The following is a 20,425-nucleotide window of genomic DNA, read 5'->3' on the forward strand; positions in this document are numbered from 1 at the left end:
TTTCTAGTTGACATCAATGTGTGAACAAAGCCCAGTTATATTTGTTCATTTGTGGTCAACACCTCCACATCTCTACTGCTGCAGTTGTAGCCACATTCTCACTAAAACACTTCCTACTCAGTTCTGAGAAAAATGACTCTGAGAAAAAGTTGACAAGTGTCTGATCATTATTTTGTTATTTTATCGTAATATGTCTCCAGGTCACCATATTAAAACCTGTAACATAGACATGATTTAGTTTTCTATTTTCATATCAAATATCCTTTAGTAGAAATGAATGAGATCCGCCTACATTAACACTGAAGACACAAAGAGGAGGAGACATCAAAGAGGAAGTAGAGGAAACATTTGTCCTCATGAGACACTAGTACAGAGACTGAGAGAGTTCAGAGCGCGAGAAGAAGACGGAAGAACAACGGTTGAGTTCAGATCATTTAAAATGTCTCTGTTCCTGATACTGATGCTGCCATTAGGTAAGGAAACATATAACATGCTTTAAAAACTAACTGTATTGATATTACTAATGAAAACTGTGAAGTAACATTAATTTACTCAAATGGTCAATTTTACTGTTTGTGTTTAACACGGAGAATTCAGAGTTTTCTTCAAACATGGATCTAAAATGAAGTAGAAACAGAAAAGCCGAACTTTTGACTAAGTTTATTTTTTTGTTTTTCTCTGATTTTCTCAACAGCAGTAACTCATGTTTCCACCATCACTGTCAGAGTTGGAGATGACGTCACTCTGCCTTGTGACAAAATAAAAGATCTGAATGATGAATGTAACAGTACTACCTGGCTCTTCAGTGGTTCAAGAAATACATCAACACTGTTTGAATATGGGAAGATTCTCAAAGACGTTGGATCTAAATCAAACAGACTGAGTGTTACATCAAACTGTTTACTGGTTATAAAGAATGTCACAGATGAGGATGATGGTCGTTACACCTGCAGACAGTTCGATAAATCAGGACGACAAGTTACAGACTCTGGTGTTGATCTGTCTGTTAACAGTGAGTATTTCCATCATAATGATTTTATTAGATTCTATTTAAATGTGACAATAATTGTGGTTACAATGAGGAAGTTTAACGTGAAGCCACTGATACATCATGTTTCTCTGTGTTGACACATGGTTTCAGATCACATCACCTTTTATTGATATAGTTTCTATAGATGAGAACATGTGTTATTTTCTCATTGAACAGTTTGTTGGTTTTTACTGTGTTTTAGATGAAACAACAACAACAATATCAACAACAACAAAGAAGAAAGCTGCTGCGACCACAAAGACAGTAGCAACATCATCTAAAACTCAATCACCTCCACCTCCAATAACAACTAAAATGGCAACGACACACAACAACACACCTGATCAACCATCAACAACAGTCACAGATGAGTCTGGCTCCAACACAACCACGGGTAAATCCACCACAGTAACACATGTAGAAATAAATAAATACATGTGTGAATGAACAACAACTTTAAAACATTGACATTAATGACAGTTAGTTCTCAGTCAGTCTCAATTAGTGAGTTCACAGTTTTTTATTCCTCACGTTTCTGTCCATCTGTCCATTTCTGTTTCTGTGTGTTATATTTAGGGATAAATAGTTACATATATTTTGATGTTTAATTTAATGTTTTTTGATTGATTTTCCAGTTACTGTGACCGTTGTAGCTGTGATTTTAGCAGCTTTCATAATAACTGTCGTAGCTGTCGTCAGATGGAAGAAAACCAAAGGTCAGAACATTCACAGATTAAACCTTTAAAGTTTCTTCAGTTTTCTGTGTGAACTCTCTTTTTGTCTTTTCAGGAAACAGAACACAGACGAATGAAAACACTGTGAGTCTCTAAACTGAATCTTCAAATATTTGTTTTTGGCATCACTTTGTTTTTAGGTTTCCACTGCTGGAACTAGAAAACTATAACTAGAATATGTTTGTCCAGGAACTGAATGTAAAGCCTGAAGGGATTCGACCTGCTCCAGAAACCAGTCGGCTAGACACGGTTAGAAGTTGATCTTTTCTTATTTTATAAATGTTTGTTCTCCAACATGGAGCTGAGTCTTGTTTTCCTCTCCTCCCTTGTGTGTTTAGTCCCTCATTAGTATCACCTTTGTCTTGTTTGTCTCCCTCTGTCTTTGTCAATTTCTCTCAGTGCCAGTAGGGGGAGACAGAACTAATGTACTGTTGCTGTAACTAAAAGAAAGACCACAATTACTCTCACCGGCCACTTTATTAGGTACACCTTGCTAATGAAAGGTTAAACTCCCTTTTGCCTTCAGACCTGCCTTAATTTTTGATGCCACACTTTCAAAAAGATGTTGGAAACACTTTCATCTCCAACCAGTCTGCCCATTCTCCTCTAACCTCTCACATCAACAAGTTATTTTCATCCACATAACTGCTGCTCACTGGATATTTTCTCTTTTTTGGACCATTCTCTGTAAACCCTAGAGATGGTTGTGTGTGAAAATCCCAATAGATCAGCAGTTTCTGAAATACTCAGACCAACAACCAGACCACGTTCAAAGTCACTTAAATCCCCTTTCTTCCTCATTCTGATGCTCAGTTTGAACTTCAGCGAGTTGTCTTGATCACCTCCATATGTCTAAATGGATTGAATTGTAGCCATGTGATTGGCTGATTAGCTGTTTGTGTTAACAAGCAATTGAACGGGTGTACCTAATAAAGTGGCCAGTGAGTGTACATAAAGACACTAAATTAACTTGGGATTTAAAACTCTTATTAGTTCAATCAAAGTACTGATTATATTGAATATCGTTGTTGCTGTCCATCTTCACTGTGTAGGCTGATGCTGCAGATGATGTTTACTACTCCTCCATCAGCTACATCAAGGACACCAACAGTAAAGCCAGGGTAAGCTCTCTGATTGGTTATTACCGGTCTGAAAAAATGAATTCTCCAATGAATGAACCCTGACTTCTAATTTTGTTTGTTTCTCTGGTCTCACTCGTTCAGGATAAGTCTAATGAAGGTGATTTAGGTGCCTACAGCACTGTCAAAGCTCCGTCCACTTCAGTTGCAGCCTCCACTGATTCCAACTGCTTGTACTCCACCATCACATGAAAGAACCTATGAGAGGATCCAGTATGGTTTGACTTTTTTACACTGTTGTGATATTAGGATTTTAACATGTAGTGATGTTTTTCTTGTTTATGAGTCAGTTTGATGAAAATTTAAATGACTGCTGTAAACTATTTGTCCAGTAGGGGGTGTAGTTTTACTGCTACGTTACTGTATATCAGTGTTTGTACTGGTGCTGCTGTGCAGGGGATGATTATACGCTTTTATAAGTTTTCTGGTGTAAGTTAGTAATAAATTCAATTTTGCCCCAAATTAATTTTCCGCAGTTTTCATTTGATTAATGCAATTTCCTCTATAGACACTTCTTGTAGTGTAGTTGTGTGTGATGCCTGATGATTCGTCTCTGTTTCCGCTCAGTGGGGAGCAGGTGAGATGTCCCTCCTGCAGGGTTGTGGACTGGTGAACTGCTTCAGTTTGGTCAGTGGGGCTTTAAGTTCAGGGTCTCAGAGGATTCTCATTGGCTGATTTGAAGAGGGGTGGGGCAGGTCTCGCTAGCTCGGCTAACGTAGTAATGTAACATACCAGTATCTAAGTCACATTTCATTCATTCATTGCATCATGACTCAAGTTGACCACCTGACTAAACAAATATCTAACAGGATCAAATTATCCAAAAGGTCAAAGGTCAGAGTTTGATCTCTTCCAGAGTGTCAGCTATATTAAATCACTGAGTAAAGAGGTGATGTTGAGCTCTTATATTGGATGAGCTTGTTGTCAGTGTATAACCTGTGACTGTATATAAACATCCATGTTAGGGTGAGTGGAGCTGAGGCAGTTAGCAAACTGTGATGACACCCACCTGCCACTCAAAGCAGCCACACCTTTAATTATTCATAAGTTTAAGTCTCTACATACCAGACAGTAAACATGTTCATCTTGGTGTAAAGAAGGGACATTTTAACATGGAGGTCAATGGGGATTGGTTTTGAACACCTCAAGTGGTCATTCAAGGAACTGCTAAGCTTTTAGAACTTCCACATTGACTTCATCCTTCATCCCTGATGGTTTTAGATTAGATAGGACAGGACATTGTGTCTCAGCACTGCACATGGACAGTCCCTCCATATTCATATACTGATATCAATTGATAGAGAAGGAGCTGAAGTGGATTTAGGTTGTTGTTGGGTTTGTTTTCATTTGAGTTATTGTGGAACCAGTGAAGCAATGGGTCACAAACCCACCGAACAAAGCCCAGTGTATATTTGTTCATTTGTGGGTAACACCTCCACATCTCTACTGCTGCAGTTGTAGCCACATTCTCACTAAAACACTTCCTACTCAGTTGCGAGAAAAATGAATCTGAGAAAGAGTCAACAGGTCTCTGACCACTTCATCTGACAATGAACTGTCATTATTTTGTTATTTTTGTTGGAATATGTCTCCAGGTCACCATGTTAAAACCTGTAACATAGACACGATTTAGTTTTCTATTTTTGTATCAAATATCCTTTAATAGAAATGAATGAGATCCGCCTACATTAACACTGAAGACACAAAGAGGAGGAGACATCAAAGAGGAAGTAGAGGAAACATTTGTCTTCAAGAGATAGTACAGAGACTGAGAGAGTTCAGAGCGCGAGAAGAAGACGGAAGAACAACGGTTGATTTCAGATCATTTAAAATGTCTCTGTTCCTGATACTGATGCTGCCATTAGGTAAGGAAACATATAACATGCTTTAAAAACTAACTATGTATTGATATTACTAATGAAAACTGTGAAGTAACGTTAATTTACTCAAATGGTCAATTTTACTGTTTGTGTTTAACACGGTGAGTTCAGAGTTTTCTTCAAACATGGATCTAAAATGAAGTAGAAACAGAAAAGCTGAACTTTTGACTAAGTTTAATTTTTGTTTTTTTCTCATTTTCTCAGCAGCAGTAACTCAAGTTTCCACCATCACTGTCAGAGTTGGAGATGACGTCACTCTGCCTTGTGACAATATAAAAGATCTGAATGATGAATGTTTCAGTACTACCTGGCTCTTCAGTGGTTCAGGAAGGTCGTCAACGTCAACGTTGTTTGAACATGGGAAGATTCACAAAGACGTTGGATCTAAATCAAACAGACTGAGAGTTACAACAAACTGTTTACTGGTTATAAAGAAGGTCACAGATGAGGATGATGGTCGTTACACCTGCAGACAGTTCATATCCGGAGAACCAGTTACAGACTCTGGTGTTGATCTGTCTGTTACCAGTGAGTATTTCTATCGTAATGATTTTATTAGATTCTATTTAAATGTGACAATAATTGTGGTTACAGTGAGGAAGTTTAACATGAAGCCACTGATACAGTTACATCATGTTTCTCTGTGTTGACACATGGTTTCAGATCACATCACCTTTTATTGATATAGTTTCTATAAATGAGAACATGTGATATCTTCTTATTGAACAGTTTGTTGGGTTTTGCTGTGTTTTAGAAAAAGAAAGAACACCAACACCACCAACAACAACAACAACAAAGACAGTAGCAACATCATCTAAAACTCCATCACCTCCACCTCCAACAACAACTAAAATGACACACAACAACACACCTGATCAACCATCAACAACAGTCACAGGTGAGTCTGGCTCCAACACAACCGCGGGTAAATCCACCACAATAACACATGTATAAATAAATAAATACATGTGTGAATGAACAACAACTTTCACTAAGGTAGTTCTAGGCAGAACGGGTCCAACCTTTTACGAGCAAGGTGTACCTAATAAAGTGGCTGGTGAGTGTACGTCCATTGACTGAAGGCGAGTAAAGTCATAAAAACTATGAAAGACTGATCTTCATCTTTCTCATATGTAACTTTAGGGTTCTGCTGCTGAGCTGCTGCCTCTGAGATCAGTCCCTGAGCCGATTCTGTTCCCTTTAACACGTCCTCCAGTTTCCCTGGACTCACCTGCACCTCTATCACAATAAAAACCAACAATCTGTAAGACTTTAGCCTATTTGACATGGAAAACATATTGTGAACAAACCAATTAAGATATTTACAATGGCAAAATATTCAGTCTTATTCCATGTTGTCAGGAATGTGTGAGTTGAGGTGAGGACCCATAGTAGGATCACAAAGGTTCCACAAAAGGTATTTAACAATTTACAAAAAGCGCTGCGTAAGGCAGGTAAATCCAAAATCCAAAAACCAAAGGAATCATGGGCATGGCATAGAGACAAGGAACAAAGGGAAGGCAGGGCTGTAAGTACAGAGGAGGGCTGAGGGATGACAAGACGCAGGTGAGACAGATCAGGATGATGACACCAGGAGAAACCAATTAACAATCAAGAGACACAGAAGGAACACAGACAGGAAATCCAGAACTTAACAAAATAAAACAGGAAACACAACATGACACAGACAGACATGACAAAACCACAAGGAGGCACGACAGACAGGAAACTAAGAAACTTGACAAAATAAAACAGGAAACTCCTGAACATGATTCACAAAATAAATTAAAAATAAAAGCCCACCCTGCAGCACTTTTCATTAAATTAATTGTAATAATATTCACTCAATGAACAATCCTACCCGCCCACTCTAGACCTGTGATGGACTCATGGCTGCGGTTTGTGTCATGGTCCTGCCGTTCCCTGTGCTTCCAGTTCCTTGTTTTTGTTCTCTCCCTCTGTTTCTGTCTCTCTGTCATGTCATTAGACTCACCTGGGCAGGAGACTGGTGGGAGCACCTGACCCAGCTGCAGCTAATCCTAGTCAAGCGCAGTATAAAGCGATTGCCGTGACTTCCCTCCAGTGCCAGATGAATCTGCTTCACTCATTCTGTCCAGAGCTTAGTCATCACCTACAACAAGATGGCAAAACATTTTGTTCAGAACTTCTTTTCACTCCTTGTGTTTTTCCTCCTTTTCTTCAGTGCCTCCTCAGAAGAGCCGGTCTCCTGCCCAGCCAGCCGCTTTGTGTTTTCTTAGCCTGGAGTTTCCAGCGCTTTTGGTGCTTCTTTTTGCCCCTTTTAGCTTTTGTACGCTTTGCATGACTTTTTGTATTAAGCTTGTTCTTATTAACAACCTCTGGATAAAATGGGCATCACAGCTGCTGCATCTTGGTTCTGAGGGTCTACAAGACAAAGTTCCCCAGTTATGTGACGTCACATCTTCATGTAATTTAAATGATGTAACGTTAGGTTGGGCAGCTATGTTACAACGCCACACAACTCATTGACTTGACAGGCTAATCAGTTAGCTCCAATGGTGCAGGTGTCCTACCTTACCCAGTTCATCATCATTTCTGCTTGTGCTTGTTTTAATGGAGAAGCTGCCCATCTTCACACACTTTTCTGTATCAGTTTCCAGTGTCGTTCTCGTTTTTTATTTGTGCTTTTTCTGCGCCACCCTTACTCTTTTTAGTTTCCATTTTGCTAACGGTCGGATGCACTTCTGGGGGTGGAGCCAGGCTACAAAAACCATTGGGACATGTTACGTCAGACTGCGTCTGAAAAGCGTATATATACAGCCCAGGGGCAGTGGTAAAAGTATATGTAATACCCACGCAGTAACATGAATGAACACAGGCCCCATATAAATAGGGAATTGTCCATGTCCTCCTGATTAGCCCCTGAGGGCCCGCTGGTCACCATAGTCTGGTAGAACATGTTCTAAATGACCTTATCCTCCTGAGGAAATCGAGACGGCTCTGATCTCTCTTTGTATACTGAGTCTATGTTATAGAGTCTGAACTAACGCCCTGTTTCATGTCTTGATCTCTCTGAAGGTTTTTGGACCAGGTTCATCTTTGTTTCTGTGGGTTTGGCAGCACTCACACTAACTGTTGTGTCGCTCAACATATGGACGAGAACTAAAGGTGAAACATTAACAGATGAAACTTTGAGAAACGAGACATGAAGACTAAAGTAGAATTCCTCTTTTGTCTTTTTCAGGTTACAAAGGTCATAGTGGAGCGATGGTGAGTTTTAAAACTGAAACATTAAATGTTGATGTGAAAAGACAAATGAATTTCTTCTTCAATATAAACTTAGTTTATTTTGTTATTACAGATTTTTATTTTCAGAGATAAATCGCAGACTGAAAGATGTTTCTGTTCTGTTGACTTGTTGTGTTTTCACAGGTGTACATCAATGAAGATGAAGGTGTAGTGAACTATGAAAATACCAAAGACCTTTCTGCTCCTGTTAGAGTCCACAGGTCAACAAATCAATAGTGATATAATGTGTTAGAATATCATTTATTGTTCCATCAGGGCCAGAAATTTGTCTTTGTGTCAACGATAAAAACAATACACCAGAAATATGTTCTGTTCAACAACGGAAATATATTTACTGTAGATAAAGTCAATCTTTTCACTGTATGTAGTTGGTTGTTTTCAGTGTTTTTCTCAACAACTTTATGATAAATTATCAGATGTAATTTTAAATTGTTCTACTGCCCCCTAGTGGACAAAGAAACCATCTACATCACATGCAGCTTGACTTCATTTTGACTTGTTGCACGAATGTTTGCCTTTTTTCATTGCTTTTTTTTTTTTTTTTGTCTTTTGTGTATTTGTGTGTATGTCACAGACTAAGAGGTGACCATGAAAGTGCATATAAACCCACTCTGTGTGTGAATCATTGCATGTGTACATGCACAAACTAGCATGACAGGAAGTTCTGGATCATTGTGTCTGACGTGAACTCACTGTGTCATGTTAGTCTTTTAGGTTACAAATATACGAAACATGTCTTTCATGTAGAGCACTAGACCAGTCAAGATAACTGTATAATTAGTGGCAGCTCCATGGAAAGACACAGCTGATGATTGGCTGCTAAACGTAAAGTGCGACACATCAGCACATTTTCATCATTAATATTATCATGGATGCAAAGAAATGAATGCATTTGTTTTGTATTAATATATAACCTGTTGTAAATATATATTTATAGTTTAATAAAAGGAGAGATCTTGAAAACAATGTGGTTTTACGTGTTTCTCAGTTCGCTCTGATTTGCAAATATTCAGGAAACACATGCAGAAACAATGAAGTCAAATGTAATGCCAAATGTGACCATCTGTTCATGGCGGCGCTGTTTCACAAGATTTTCTCCTGTTTCAGACTGAGCTGCTTTGATCTCAGCTTCATCACTGATTGCACAAGCTCTGACTTTAACTTACACTCACTATCAAAGTGTTTGTTAGATTTACAGGATTTTTTTTTTTCTCAAAAAAATATTTAGTAGAGTGGGTCCATAAATGATAATAAATTTTACTTGATTAATCAGTGACTTGTGTTAAGATTAATTCTGAAATGACTCAATTCAAAATAAATTCTGCTATTGTTCTTCACATATTTCATGATTTTATACAACACTTTTATCCAAAACACTGTTCAATTCAAACACACATGCAGTGACTATCAGGAGCAACGTTCACTGTGTTCTGCCGCCCCCCAGTGGACAAATAAAATCTCTACATCACATGCAGTTTGGTATCAGGGCTAATAGTCACAGCTCCTCTGAAGCTAACCACTGCAACAGGAAGTACTTAAATACTTAGTCCTGCAGCTACAAGGGAATCAAACTACACTCACTCATTTAGAACAGACAGGAAGTAGCAGTGTTTTAAATTTCCTGATTGAACTTATCTCCAAGCTCCAAATAACACCCATGTTGTTTCATGTTGTACATTTTGTGTATAGTTCAGAACAGGTTCAATCCGGAAGATGAATAAGATCTCGTCACCACTGACACCACAACCTCTGAGCCAATCATCTTACTGCTGTTATTTTAAAATGGTTCCTTTTTCTGTCGGTCCTTAAGTATCTGATGCAACAATAACACACAACAGATGTATTTATCTATTTGTTGGTTTAAAAACATTGTCACATCAGGAGAAGCATATATACAATCAAGTTGAGGCTGATGTGATGTTTCCATCTGTGTGCAGCAATAAAAGAGTTGAATAACTCTGAGTCTGATGTTGTCTGTCTGTTCTCATGAGCCTTGTGTCGTTCTGTGGTCACGTTGTCACATCTAGAGACTAAAGCCTCCACAGCTCTGCTGCTGCTGCTGTTGTAGCCACATTCTCACTGAAACACTTCCCTCTCAGTTCTTGTGACAAAGCCGCAATGATGAACCAGCAGGTTACAAACCCCTTAGAGATAACAGAATACACAAAAACGTGATCTGTTCACAACTCAACCTTTTCATTTTACACACGCGCCAACATTAAAAACTGTCTGTACGATTCTCAGTCAATTCAAAATAGTTAATTTCTAGTTGACATCAATGTGTGAACAAAGCCCAGTGTATATTTCTTCATCATTTGTGGTCAACACCTCCACATCTCTACTGCTGCAGTTGTAGCCACGTTCTCACTAAAACACTTCCTACTCAGTTATGAGAAAAATTACTCTGACAAAGAGTCCACAGGTCTCTGACCACTTCATCTGACAATGAAGTATCATTATTTTGTTAATTTTATTGTAACATGTCTCCAGGTCACCATATTAAAACCTGTAACATAGACATGATTTAGAGATCCGCCTACATTAACACTGAAGCCACAAAGAGGAGGAGACATCAAAGAGGAAGTAGAGGCTACATTTGTCCTCATGAGACACTAGTACAGAGACTGAGAGAGTTCGGAGCGTGAGAAGAAAACGGAAGAACAACGGTTGAGTCCAGATCATTTAAAATGTCTCTGTTCTTGATACTGATGCTGCCATTAGGTAAGGAAACATATAACATGCTTTAAAAACTATGTATTGATATTACTGATGAAAACTGTGAAGTAACGTTAATTTACTCAAATGGTCAATTTTACTGTTTGTGTTTAACATGGTGAGTTCAGAGTTTTCTTCAAACATGGATCTAAAATGAAGTAGAAACAGAAAAGCTGAACTTTTGACTAAGTTTATTTTTTGTTTTTCTCTCATTTTTTCAGCAGCAGTAACTCAAGTTTCCACCATCACTGTCAGAGCTGGAGACGACGTCACTCTGCCTTGTGACAATATGAAAGATTTGAATGATGAATGTAACAGAACTACCTGGCTCTTCAGTGGTTCAGGAACGTCGTCACCACTGTTTGAACATGGGAAGATTCACAAAGATGTTGGATCTAAATCAGACAGACTGAGTGTTACAACAAACTGTTTACTGGTTATAAAGAAGGTCACAGATGAGGATGATGGTCGTTACACCTGCAGACAGTTCAATATATCAGGACACCAAGTTACAGACTCTGGTGTTGATCTGTCTGTTAGTAACAGTGAGTATTTTCATCATCATGATTTTATTAGATTCTATTTAAATGTCACAATAATTGTGGTTACAGTGAGGAAGTTTACAAGGAGGTTTAACATGAAGCCACTGATACAGTTACATCATGTTTCTCTGTGTTGACACATGGTTTCAGATCACATCACCTTTTATTGATATAGTTTCTATGGATGAGAACATGTGATATCTTCTTATTGAACAGTTTGTTGGGTTTTACTGTGTTTTAGAAGAGGACACAACAACAACAATGATAAAAGCTACAATGACCACAAAGATATTGGCAACATCATCTAAAACTCCATCAACAGTCACAGGTGAGTCTGGCTCCAACTGAACCACGGGTAAATCCACCACAGTAACACATGTAGAAATAAATATATACATGTGTGAATGAACAACAACTTTAAAACATTGACATTAATGACAGTTAGTTCTCAGTCAGTCTCAATTTGTGAGTTTGCACAGTTTTTTTATTTCTCATGTTTCTCTCTATCTGTCCGTTTCTGTGTGTTATATTTAGGGCTAAATAGTTACATATATTATAATGTTTAATTTAATGATTTTTGATTGATTTTCCAGTTACTGCGATCGTTGTAGCTGTGATTTTAGCAGCTTTCATAATAACTGTCGTAGCAGTCGTCAGATGGAAGAAAACCAAAGGTCAGAGTATTCACAGATTAAACCTTTAAAGTTTCTTCAGTTTTCTATGTTGAATGTGGACACTTTTGTCTTTTCAGGAAACAGAACACAGACGAATGAAAACACTGTGAGTCTCTAAACTGAATCTTCAAATATTTGTAGATATTTGTTTTTGGTATCACTTTGTTTTTAGGTTTCCACTGCTGGAACTAGAAAACTATAACTAGAATATGTTTGTCCAGGAACTGAACGTAAACCCTGAAGGGACTGGACCTGGTCCAGAAACCAGTCGTCCAGACAAGGTGTGAAGTTAAGCTTTTCTTATTTTATAAATGTTTCTTCTCCAACATGGAGCTGAGTCTTGTTTTCCTCTCCTTCCTTTTGTGTTTAGTCCCTCATTAGTCTCACCTTTGTCTTGTTAATCTCCCTCTGTCTTCTGTAGGCTGATCCTGCAGATAATGTTTACTACACCTCCATCAGCTTCAACAAGGACACCAAGAGTAAGGCCAGGGTAAGCGCTCTGATTGGTTATTACTGGTCTGAATAAACATACAGCAGGCCATGTAGAGCAAGGGTGTGGACGCCTGGGGCCTTAGTGCAGGGAAACCTCTGTGGAGCAAGGCATCAGTAGCAGTAGCAGTAGACGAAACATCGGAAAGGGAGGTGCCCACTTGAAAACCCCAATGATGTGCCGCATACTGCGTACTGCTGTTGGTTAGGCTAGATTGCTGGTGTCTTCTCGTTGATTGCTAGTTGGTAGCTGGTGACTAGCCTGCTGGTCTGGGACTGGATCTTATCCAATATGAATGTATTAAGATGAACTATCCAGTGGATGAACCCTGGTTTACTTTTTGTGTGTGTTGCTTTTGTTTGTTTCTGTGTTCAGGGTAAACCTGATGAAGGTGATGCAGTGACCTACAGCACTGTCAAAGCTCCGTCCACTTCAGCTGGAGCCTCCACTAATCCCAACGGCCTCTACTCCTCCATCCCATAAGAGAACATATAGAAGGTATGCATTGGCCACGCTCCCCTGAGTGACAAAAACATGCTAAAATCTGTCAGTAAATAAAGTGAGATTGGGAAAAATGTGGATTATCACATTAAATTAGGGAAAATTTGACAGTTCTCCTGATATTTATATGGACCTGATTTCAATGCTAATATATACTATACTTATGCTACAGTATGACCTTTTGGTTCTTTATACAACACAGGTCCAACAGCTTTGTGCTAGTGTACCCCCTTATTTGGAAAAGCGGATTTACCTAAGGCCACATTCACACATACCAGGACAATCTTTGTTTCTCAGTTTTTTTTCCACACTGGGACTTGGATTCAAAAAGGTGCAGTTCCAGTCACAGAAAGACCCGGATCCATCATGGACGGCCAGCAAAGACGTGCAAGACTTATGCAATTTCACACAAAAATCACATTTGTGTAAACACAGCCTTAGTTTCAGTGAGTTTCAGTTTTTTCCAGTTATAATTTAAAGATGCTAATGCTGAGAGCTTTACTGAGAAGTAACGTTAGCGATACAATACTGTAGCGTTAAAAGTATGACGAGGAGTGATCACATATATTCAGTTTATTGTTTTATTGTCATGTATTGTTGGAAGTGAAATAGCAGTAACTACGCCAAAGCAAAAACATCTACAAACTTATCTGACAGCCCTCCAGAACTTAACTTAAGAAGTAACTTAAGGTTTGACTTCATCAAAAAATGCAGCGTAAAATAATATTATCTGACACTAAATGTGAACCACAACACCAGGTTCTTGGGTCTGGATTCCAGTTGTTTCTTCTAATGCAGCGATCCATTTACTTTTCTTTGGCAGATATCTGTAAAAATATATCTCTGACTGCTTTTCATATCTGTTGGTTCTGTCAATCAGACAACAGCTCTTCACCATTTTGTTTTGTTTAGTTTTACTGTTAAGATGCTATTAAAGCCTATGATTCAAATTAATTATGCTAATATCCATACTCATCTGTCAATTTGTTGCCACTCAGTGGCCGTAACCATGGAGACTCGCTAGTTGTGATGTCATGTGCAAACCCTCAATTAGAGGAAGCAGTGTGGTTCAACTTCTATTTTATATGAAAACATGATGTAGTGACTTTTTTCTTGTGTATGAGTCTGTTCAATGAACATTCTGATGACTGCTGTAAACATCTTTGTCCAGTAGGGGGAGTAGAAGACAAAGTATCACACTGTGAGAAGTTATCAGTCAGCATTTTTACTGCTTAGTTACTTCTGTCATTATTTGACAAGCTTGTTTTCTGCATTTATAAATTATTTGGAGCATGTTCTCAAAAAATTAAATCGTGTTAAATGTTAAATAAATAAAAGAACAATCACAGCCCCGAATGCTGATGGTTTTTGTTTTGAGGTTTTATAATTTCCAGAATTTCTACTCTTTCTCCACACCACCTCCCCTAAGTCACAATGAAATATTTCAAAGGAGACAGAATTAGATTTTTTTTTCTTTTAATCCCATAGCCATGAGCATTTTCACCAGTGTGGCCATAGAAGAAAGAAAGGGAATTTTCCTGTCACTCCTATATGTCAGTGATCAGAATCAGAATGGACTTTATTGCCAAGTATGTTTGTACATACAATGAATTTGCCTTTCTGTGTATCTCTGAATACAATACAATCAGTGTCCCATTGAGAACTGCTGGCTCACCACTTTGATTTCAATGAGACTTTAAATCAGTTCATGTTTTCAGACACTACAGTGCAATCTGAACATATAACACCAACATACTTTCATTATGTGACTTGTTTTGCTGCTATTAAAAAGAGAGGGCTTCATGTTTCAACATAAGTTTTATTATAAATGAACAGTGTTGCAGATTACCAACCCCAGTATCACTGCACTTTCACATTTTACAAATACCAGTTATTTAGTGTAATGTGAGTCAGTTTACCCAATGAATGTTTCACCTGAGACATCAATATTTACTAAAATGACCTGTAACGCCTCCAATGAGGGATTAAACAGGAGTCACCACTAAGCCAATATTCTTTGTGTGGGACAGACTGTTTATTTACTTCTCATCCTGTGTTCCTCTACTTGTCCTGTACTGAAGCTGTGAAGTTATTCCAATGACAAGTTGATTTGTTCTTTTATATATTCCATGTCAGCTATATAAAAGTGACTCACATCAGCTGGTGGTGACAAGACTGTTTCTGGAGAGTGGATGGGTCAAAAGTCCACTGTGTAGGATGTGAAACTGTGAATCACTGTGGTTTCATACCCATGTCCAGATGTGTGAAAGAAATACATTTTTAAAGGAAAGTTATGTCGTAAACAGTTACCATAACATTACATAATCGAGTCACAGTCACTTTAAAATAGTAGTGGGAAGGAAGTGTGTTGTAACTTCAGTAGGGAGTTTGTGGAGACAAAACTAATGCACAAATTAGTCAGAATTTTGAGTCAAATATTTCTTAGAACAGAGAAGTGAACGTAAAAGAAAAAAAAATGAAATAAGCATTAATATGACCCACCTAATCTCAGAAAAAGGAAGTAGAGGCTACATTTGTGTTCACGAGACACTAGTACAGAGACTGAGAGAGTTCAGAGCGTGAGAAGAAGACGTGAGAAGAAGACGTAAGAACGGTTGAGATCAGATCATTTAAAATGTCTCTGTGCCTGATGCTAATGCTCCTATTGACTGGTAAGTAGACTTGATATTATAAAAATATTGTGTAATGATTATATCAGTGATTGTTTATGAAGTAACCACCATTTTTACTGTTTGTGTTTAACTCGGCGAGATTTGAGTCTTCTTCAAACGTGGATCTAAAATGAGGTAGAAACAGAAAATTTGTTTTTCAATTCTATTGCTCTAATTTTCTCAACAGCAGTAACTCATGTTTCCACCATCACTGTCAGAGTTGGAGATGACGTCACTCTGCCTTGTGACAAAATAAAAGATCTGAATGATGAATGTAATAGTACTACCTGGCTCTTCAGTGATACAGGAAGTACATCACCACTGTTTGAATATGGGAAGATTCACGAAGATGTTGGATCTAAATCAGACAGCCTGAATGTTACAACAAACTGTTCTCTGGTTATAAAGAAGGTCACAGATGATGATGATGGTCGTTACATCTGCAGACAGTTCAGTAAATCACAACAAGTTACAGAGTCTGATTTTCGTCTGACTGTTATTAAGAGTGAGTATTTCCATCATAACGATTTTTATCAGAATCTACAGAAACATGACAATAATTGTGGTCACAGAGAGAAAGTTTAACATGAAATCACTGATACAGTTACATTATCGTTCTCTGAGTGAGGTTTGACTAAGTTTATTTTTTGTTTTTCTCTCATTTTCTCAACAGCACCAATTCAAGTTTCCACCACCACTGTCAGAGTTGGAGATGACGTCACTCTGCCTTGTGACAAAATAAAAGATCTGAATGATGAATGTAATAGTACTACCTGGCTCTTCAGTGATACAGGAAGTACATCAACGCTGTTTGAATATGGGAAGATTCACGAAGATGTTGGATCTAAATCAAACAGACTGAATGTTACAACAAACTGTTCTCTGGTTATAAAGAAGGTCACAGATGAGGATGATGGTCGTTACATCTGCAGACAGTTCATATCAGGACGACGACGAGGAGCAGACTTTCAGGTTGTTCTGTCTGTTATTAACAGTGAGTATTTCCATCATAATGATTTTATTAGAGTGTACTGAAACATGATCAACACAGGATGTGAAGACACCACCAGTCGGACTAAGTTTAAGTTACTCTAAGGTGACCAGACATCCTCTTTTTGAGAACTAAAAATGTGTCAAACTCAAACACTGAAACACTTTTAAACTTGTCTGGGATACTGTTCGATTACTACAGCCTCAAACATGTTTACATTGAATTTGCGTTGTGTTTCTCTGTGTGTCCCCCACAGAAGGGTCCTCTTTTTTCACAAACTCAAATCTGGTCACCCTAAGTTATTTAGACATCAAATGATATATACTCAATGCAACAAAGAAGAGCTTTTAACTTTTACTCTATACTTTGATCTGGAGACTAGAATACGATCAACAGTTCCAGGGCCGAGATTTTTCATTGTACCGTTTGTTGGTTTTTATCTTGTTTTAGGAGAAGAAGCAACATCAGCAGCAGCAACAACACCTACGTTGATAACATTGTTGACAACAGCAACAACACGTAAAACAACTGATCGACCATCAGCAACTGCAACGACAACAACAGTGGAGACGCAGAAAACCACAACAGCTAAATCAACCACAGATGAAACATCCACAACGGCAGGTACATCATTAACAGTGAGACTACATCAAAACTGTCATGTCTCCCTTTTACATGTGAATATTGAAGAAAATGGAGAATTAAGTTATTTTTAAATGTCACTATCACAGAACAACTTTGGAGCTCTGTCTGAACTAACACCCTGTTTCATGTCTTGATCTCTCTGAAGTTTTTTGGACCAGGTTTGTCTTTGTTTCTGTGGGTTTGGCAGCACTCACACTAACTGTTGTGTTGGTCAACATGTCGACGACAACTAAAGGTGAAACATTACCAGATTAAACTTTGAGAAACGAGACGTTTGGTTGAATCTAAAGTAGAATTCCTCTTCTGTCTTTTTCAGGTTACAAAGGTCACAGTGGAGAGAATGTGAGTTCTAAAACTGAATCATCAAACATTTCTGAGAAACTTTCTACTTGAATATTAACTTAGTTTCTTTAGTTAAAACGGATTTGTGTATATACAGTTCTGGTGACATTTCGTGTTTTCACAGGTGCGCAACAATGAAGATGAAGGTGTGGTCATCTATGAAAATGTTGATGCTGCATCTGTTAGACCCTACAGATTAACAAATTAATAGTCAAGATATCTCTTAGCTGTCAGCAATTTAGAATAGAAAAGGTGCTTGTTTGTGCTGTAGCTATAATGTAATGATGCTTTTAATTTTGGCTGCTTATATGAGGCGACATAGGGCAACACATGAAGAAACTTTTATCATTCTTTTATTATGTACTGAAATAAAACTTAAAATTCTAAATTAAATTTCCTTTTTTTCTTCAAAAAAAAAGATGTTGGGTCTTAATGATTCTTAAACAACACTGATGAAGAAGCATTAAGGAAACGCTTTGATGTCTAAGCAGTAAAAGATTGTAATGGCGAACTGTGACCTGACGGAGGTGGTGGCGCTGTTCACCAGCTTTTTTGCCTGCTTTTTTGCTGCTCACACCATTTCAGGCTGTGAGCAGCTTAGACCTCGGGTTTTATCACCTAATGCAGAAGATTAGGTTTTAACTTTCAATCACTGAGAATGTGGTGAATTTTTTTTATTATTATTTATTTATTTTTTTTTTTTTACAGCATGGTTTACAGTATGAATTTATAATTTGAGAAAAGATCAATAAGTAATTCAAGTAATTTGAAAAAAAAAAGAATTTGTTAGTGTTATATTCTGCAAAATGTCACGTAATGCAATGAATAAGTGGTTAGTGTTTGTTTTGTTTAAAGCACTGGAAATTTTGTACACATGCACACACACACATGTTTGTACAGCTATCTTTGTGAGGACACTCGTTGCCATAATGTATTCCCTGGCTCTTTACCTTAATCTTAACCATCTCAACTAGAAGCCTAACCCTAAGCCTTACCCAAACACTAACAGCCATAACCTAAATGTATTATTTACCTAAAACTGAGTTTTAACCCTCAAACAGCCTCGTAAAAAAAGGTGAGGACCAGCCAAAATGATGCTGTAAAACTTAAACTGGTCCTCAGAAAGATAGCTGTACAGGTTCACACACACACACACACACACACACACACACACACACACACTAATGCCAGCAATGACCAACAATCCTCTGGCATCAGAATCAACTTGAAATTCAGAGTTTTTGGTCATGGAGCTGTATCTGTCCTCAGTTTGTTGTTATTGTCAGATATTTTCCAACATGTTTTACTCAGTAATGCGCAGTTTATGCTTCGGCATGAATTTCACAACGTAGCTATGGTGACGCCTCAGACTCTGACAACAACAACACCCCTGCTGCATGATGCAATGTGTCATTTTCTTCTGGTTTCATTGATGAAAGTCATCAATGAGTGTATATATATATATATATAAAAGAATTCAGACAAACACTCAACAACTTCTTATTTTTAACTGTGTGCCAACTTTGATTACCCAAGAACAAAACCAGTACCAGGAACCTCAGAGTCTTGGCTTTATGAACAGCATTCAGTTGGTTGTGTCCTTCAGGTTTTTTTTTTTTTTTTCAACAACACTGGAACGATGGGAGGTTAAGTCATCTTCCATAAGTTATATTGCCAAAACAGCCCTTATCACCACCAACCTCTGAGAAGCACATGCTTTATTTTCATTTCCAGATTCAAATTGTCTCCAGGCTCCAAGTAACAGCGATGTTGTTTGAGGCAGACTGGGCCTTTTTGTTGGGAGACGGTTACACACCTCATACCTTTCCACATCAGCTGAGTGATGACGATCCTCCTTCTGTTTAACCAATCAGATTCGACCACAATCTCTGAGCCAATCATTTGACTGAAGAAATTCATGTTGTCTGTCTGTTCCCATGAGCCTTGTGTCATTCAGGTGATTATGTAATCATGTTCAGTGGCTCAAACCTCCAGATCTCGACTGCTGCTGCTGCTGTTGTAGCCACATTCTCAACGAAAAACACTTCCCTCTCAGGTCTTACGACAAGCTGCGATGACGAACCACCGGGTTACAAACTGTAGAAATAACAGGAAAATACACAACAATATAACCTTGCACAACAGCATGTTTTGTTTTTTTTGTTTTTTTTTTCCATCAAATGCTCATTTAAAGTAAAAAGTAATTTTATTTTTTGAGATTTACGTGTACAATGCTCAGTCAATTCAAAAATAATTACAAGTGATACCAGTGCATGAACAACATCTGTTTATTTGATCATCATTTGTGAGTAAAACCTCCAGAGCTCTGATGTTGTTGTAGCCACATCCTCACCAAAATACTCAGTTCTGAGAAACTGGGAAGTGTCAACAAATCTTAGACCAAAGTGTTATTATGTTGTTCTTAGTGCTGTTATTTAACTAGAATTCATCTCCCATTATGGAATCTTTACTATTTTATGTTTAGAGGGGTTCTTGAAGAAGAGTAATTCAAGTCAAAGAATATTCCATCTTTAAGTGGACAAACCCGGTCTGAACAGAGTTTGAGAGCTACACAACTTCAGCAGTGAGCGGGTGGAGACAACACATCACGCTGCATATTGGTCGCTCCTGTAAATTGTTTAAAAATTGAAAAACTGTTAGTTTACAGAGTCTGATTGTTCCCAAAATGGTGAAACTGTTGTAGAGTAGAAGTGAATGAGATGTGCCTGCGTTAACACTGACGTCACAAAGAGGAGGAGACGACAATGAGGAAGTAAACGCT

General features: G+C 38.0%; 3 protein-coding genes across 9 annotated transcripts; all 3 read left to right on the forward strand.

Annotated features, from left to right (window-relative positions):
* The first annotated feature begins 258 nt into the window (after window positions 1–258).
* Window positions 259–3,353, forward strand: LOC124998624. The gene is made up of 8 exons (XM_047573045.1): window positions 259–473; window positions 695–1,012; window positions 1,233–1,424; window positions 1,666–1,746; window positions 1,820–1,848; window positions 1,954–2,013; window positions 2,817–2,885; window positions 2,988–3,353. Exons 1-8 carry the CDS (start codon window positions 278–280, stop codon window positions 3,093–3,095), a joined length of 1,053 nt encoding a protein of 350 aa, XP_047429001.1. The 5' UTR covers window positions 259–277; the 3' UTR covers window positions 3,096–3,353.
* A 1,318-nt stretch (window positions 3,354–4,671) lies between these two features.
* Window positions 4,672–9,029, forward strand: LOC124998626. 2 transcript variants are annotated; one of them, XM_047573052.1, is made up of 6 exons: window positions 4,672–4,768; window positions 4,988–5,311; window positions 5,538–5,681; window positions 7,841–7,930; window positions 8,007–8,032; window positions 8,195–9,029. In XM_047573052.1, the coding sequence occupies exons 1-6, from the start codon at window positions 4,735–4,737 to the stop codon at window positions 8,285–8,287; spliced, it is 711 nt and encodes a 236-aa protein (XP_047429008.1). In that variant the 5' UTR covers window positions 4,672–4,734; the 3' UTR covers window positions 8,288–9,029. The 2 variants fall into 2 exon arrangements, with proteins under 2 accessions (XP_047429008.1, XP_047429009.1); XM_047573053.1 differs by having other exon boundaries at window positions 4,689–4,768; window positions 4,991–5,311.
* Window positions 9,030–10,696: 1,667 nt separating this feature from the next.
* Window positions 10,697–18,012, forward strand: LOC124998625 (junctional adhesion molecule-like). Of its 6 annotated transcripts, none has more exons than XM_047573051.1 (9): window positions 10,697–10,792; window positions 11,011–11,331; window positions 11,570–11,656; window positions 11,922–12,002; window positions 12,080–12,108; window positions 12,224–12,283; window positions 12,424–12,492; window positions 12,868–12,990; window positions 13,196–14,349. In XM_047573051.1, exons 1-8 carry the CDS (start codon window positions 10,759–10,761, stop codon window positions 12,973–12,975), a joined length of 789 nt encoding a protein of 262 aa, XP_047429007.1. In that variant the 5' UTR covers window positions 10,697–10,758; the 3' UTR covers window positions 12,976–12,990; window positions 13,196–14,349. The 6 variants fall into 6 exon arrangements, with proteins under 6 accessions (XP_047429007.1, XP_047429004.1, XP_047429006.1 ...); XM_047573048.1 differs by having other exon boundaries at window positions 10,700–10,792; window positions 11,008–11,331; XM_047573050.1 differs by having other exon boundaries at window positions 10,700–10,792; window positions 11,008–11,331; window positions 13,272–14,349.
* Window positions 18,013–20,425: the final 2,413 nt, after the last annotated feature.

This window comes from Mugil cephalus, chromosome 21 (genome assembly GCF_022458985.1).
Source record: "Mugil cephalus isolate CIBA_MC_2020 chromosome 21, CIBA_Mcephalus_1.1, whole genome shotgun sequence".
Classification (NCBI taxonomy): domain Eukaryota; kingdom Metazoa; phylum Chordata; class Actinopteri; order Mugiliformes; family Mugilidae; genus Mugil; species Mugil cephalus.